Below are 3352 nucleotides of genomic sequence, written 5' to 3' on the forward strand. Positions count from 1 at the left end.
AAGAAATTCAGGGAGGAGAGAGCGGCTTGGAAGGTGCCGGCGGCTGCTCTGAGCATCCCCCGCAGCCCCAGGGAGGGTTCCCTGCCCTGCAGCGCTCCCCAGCCCGGGGATGATGCCGCAGGGTCGCTGTCCTTCCTCCTGGACCAGGAGCTGCTGGCACCGACCTGGCCTGGCGGCGATTTCACACCGGGAGATTCCAGCGCCTTCCCCGGCTCCTTCCTCCCTGCGCTCGGGGTGGGCACCGAGAGCTGCCCGGGGGGTGCAGCGGGGTCCTGGACACCCTGGAGCAGCGGCCTCTGTCCCAAAGGTCCCCCCGGGGATGCCCAGGGGGTGTCCGAGCCCCTCAGCCTGTGGGACGGGGTCCTGCCCCTGCCCCGCAGCCCCGAGAGCTTCGGGAGAGAAGAGCTCGTCCTGCGGCGCTGAGGCTTCTTCAGTTCAGGGCTGGGCGTTCTCATTGTCTTGTTTTCCCCTTCTTCTTTCGAGAGGAAGGCTTTCCTATGGTCCTGCGAGCTGTGGGCAGTGGCAGAGCAGCTGAGCCAGGGCACAGAAGTTGTGGGGCACGGGCGATGCTCGAGGCAGGAGCTGTGCTGCACTCATGCCAGTGAGACTGTGCTTGCTCAGGGCCCAGAGCTGGGGTTGGGGTCCAGGTTTTGGGTGAGAAATGGGCAATAAAGAGAGATGAAGTTTCCAGGCACTCTCTGGTTGATGCTGTGATTTTTTTGGTGGCGGGGGAGGGGGGTTTGTTTTTTGTGGTTTTTTTTGGGGTTTTGGTGGGTTTTTTTTGGGGGGGGGTGGTTTGGGTTGGGTTTTTTTTGGTTTGGTTTGGTTTTGTTTTTTTTTTTTTTGGTGTTGTTGTTTTTTGGTGGCTTTTTTGTTGTTTGGGTTTTTTTTTTCCCTTATCTTTCCAGGCCTTGCTGCTGCCTGAGGTGCAGCCAGACAAGGGAAGGAGAGTCCCTGCCTGCAGCTGCCTCCTTTGCTGTCCTTGGGGTGGTGGGGACACTGAGGGGTGCCCAGGCTGGCTGAGCCTGAGACAAGAGTGATGCTGTGCTGGCAAGGCCATGGCTCCTCCTGGCTGTTGGCTGCTCAAGGCTCTCTGGCATCTCTCAGGATGGAACATGGGGGTTTCTTGTATCCCTCCTGCTCCCCAGCTCCTCTGGGAAAGGGTTTGGGGAGGCTGCAGGCGGCTCTCAGGGTGTGCCAGAGCTGGGATGGGGTGGGATGAGTCCCACACCTGCAGGGGTCACAGCTCGTGTGAGGAGAGCCTTGAGCAGCCCCTGCAGTCAGGAGCCTCTGGGATGAGGATGAGGGGGATGGAAAACAAAGCAGCTTTGGCTCTGGTGCCCATCACCCAGGCAGGGCCCTGGCACTGAGCTGTTCTGCAGGCTGTGAGGAGAATTCTCTGGATCAGGAATTCCTTGTGCTTGTGGTGAATTTCACCCCCCAGACCCCAGCTGGGAATGGCCTCTTGCTGGGGCAAGCAGGTCGGGGAAATTCCTGAGAGAATTGCTTGTCACAAGTGCTCAGGAAAGATTCCATCCAAAGCCTGCAGGTTGGGAATGGAGAGGAACTGGTGGGAACTGGGCTGGTCTTGGCCCCAGTGCTCTGAAATGGTTGAGTTTAACGAGTCTAATGCTGTCAGTGTGAGGAGAGAGATGGACACCGGAGCTGCTTCCCAAGACTTGGAGAGAGGAAATGTTCTGCTGCTCAGCAGAGTTCCCTGGGAATCTTCAAGGGGCTTCTCTGTGACCCTCTGGAGCAGGTAATTCCCAGGTCTGGAGGGCAGTCCCAGTGCCCAGCCCCTGTCCCCTTCCCACTGTGGCAGGGCACAACCACCCCCTCCCTGCTCCCCCACCACAGCACTCCAGATCCTGCTGCTTTTCCATAAAAATATCCTTTTTATTGTCCTCTCCCTCTGAGCTCCCTCAGCGCCTGCAGCCAGGCGGGATCTTCTGGGCCTTGGAGCCCTCACAGGCCTCAGGCTTCTCCCCCTGCCAGAGAGCAGCCATGAGAGCCCCAGCAGCGACGGGGACGTGTCCCCAAGCCCTGCTGTCCCCACAGAGCCTCGTCCCACCTGGTAGAGGTGACAAACCAGCCCCAGCAGCGAGGCCTCTGCCTGTGCCTGCAGCTCGTCCGTGTGCTTCTGTGGGGGGACAAGGGCTGCTCAGGGGGGTCCCCAGGGTGTCCCAGCCCCCCTGGCACCCCGTGCCCCCCTGCCATACCCCGTTGATGGTGATCCAGGGCACGTACTGGTGCGGGGGGTCCAGTGCCTCGGTCAGCTGGGCGTTGTGGTGCATCAGGGCCACCCCCGTGTCCCCCTGCACGCAGGCGCTGATGCGGCCGCTGTCCACCTCTGGGGCGTAGATCTGCAGGCACTGCCGGGCACAGGGGACGCTCAGGGGGACAGGGACATCCCCCACGAGGGGCAACGAGGGGCGGGGAGGGGGACATACAGCCTCCAGGTTCTTGGTGACCGAGCTGCCCGACTCCAGGCAGAAGATGACGGGGAAGAAGGTGCTGAAGTTCTTGGCCTCGTGCATCAGACAGGCCTGGGGGGACAGGGCAGGTGAGGGGCTGCTGGACCCCCCCGTGCCAGCCCCGTGGGAACGGGCACCGTCACCTCCATCATGTTGCCCAGGCATTCCTCGGGGCCGTGCTGGCACTGGAAATCCAACTTGCCGCTGACGTTCCTCTCCTGCGGGACCGAGCGAGATGAGCGGGGCCGGCAGCACCGGGACCAGCGCCGGGAGCGCCGGCTCCTACCTGGGCGTTGCCGTAGGGCACCAGGGTGATGTTGAGCATCTCCTCGGGCAGCAGCAGCCAGGTGGGGAAGAGCTTCAGCACCAGGAACTCGCGGCACGCCGGGCACAGGCTCTCGTAGTACAGGCTCAGCTCCACGGGAGCGGCCGCGGGGTGCGGGAGGCTCGGGCAGCGGCTCTGCACCTGCACACGGGAGGGTTTCGGGGTGCACGGGGCGGGTATGGCTGCTGCACCCCCGTTCTAGTATCGGGAGGGATGGGGTGAAGCTCCGGGGTGCAGGGGAGAAGGGGGAGATGAGGGCGTGCAGGGCTAGAGGGAAGTGAGAGTGGCCGGGAGTTTTCGGGGCTTTCCACCAGAACTTCCCCAAAACATTTCAGGGGAAAACAAATTTAGACCAGGATGTGCCTGGGTGGGTGGGGGCATGGCCCAGCACCCAGTGCCAGGGGGAAGCTGCGGCCCCGCGGGGCTCACAGGGCGCTGTCACCGCCCGGCTCTGTTTGGGGCAGAATAAGCCAAAAAGGGGTTTTATGCTTAAAAAGCAGAAATGCCAGCTGCAGCTGGGGAGGGGGTGCGGGCAGGGTCCGGCTGGAGCACA

General features: G+C 62.4%; 2 protein-coding genes across 2 annotated transcripts in view; one reads left to right on the plus strand and one right to left on the minus strand.

The window, feature by feature from the left end:
* LOC106632026 (la-related protein 6-like) overlaps window positions 1-423 on the plus strand; it is a 2424-nt gene extending 2001 nt beyond the window's left edge. Inside the window, exon 4 of the mRNA XM_014310582.1 lies at window positions 308-423. Within this exon, the coding sequence (XP_014166057.1) occupies window positions 308-423 (116 nt within the window). The remainder of the gene's footprint in view (window positions 1-307) is intronic.
* Window positions 424-1875: 1452 nt separating this feature from the next.
* Window positions 1876-3242, minus strand: IFI30 (IFI30 lysosomal thiol reductase). Its single transcript, XM_031064045.1, has 6 exons — window positions 2761-3242; window positions 2618-2692; window positions 2451-2546; window positions 2220-2372; window positions 2072-2140; window positions 1876-1988 (listed from the first exon to the last, which is right to left on the minus strand). Exons 1-6 carry the CDS (start codon window positions 2797-2799, stop codon window positions 1923-1925), a joined length of 498 nt encoding a protein of 165 aa, XP_030919905.1. The 5' UTR covers window positions 2800-3242; the 3' UTR covers window positions 1876-1922.
* Between the last annotated feature and the right edge of the window lie 110 nt (window positions 3243-3352).

This window comes from Geospiza fortis, unplaced genomic scaffold (genome assembly GCF_000277835.1).
Source record: "Geospiza fortis unplaced genomic scaffold, GeoFor_1.0 scaffold80, whole genome shotgun sequence".
Taxonomy (NCBI): Eukaryota; Metazoa; Chordata; class Aves; order Passeriformes; family Thraupidae; genus Geospiza; species Geospiza fortis.

Excerpts from the sequence above, each read along its gene's own strand:
- IFI30 (XM_031064045.1), bottom strand. The coding sequence starts at position 2,799 with ATGCTCAACATCACCCTGGTGCCCTACGGCAACGCCCAG. Across the intron at positions 2,547-2,617 it reads GCCTGGGCAACATGATGGAG|GCCTGTCTGATGCACGAGGC; the intron begins GTGACGGTGCCC and ends CTGTCCCCCCAG. Across the intron at positions 2,373-2,450 it reads TCACCAAGAACCTGGAGGCT|TGCCTGCAGATCTACGCCCC; the intron begins GTATGTCCCCCT and ends TGTGCCCGGCAG.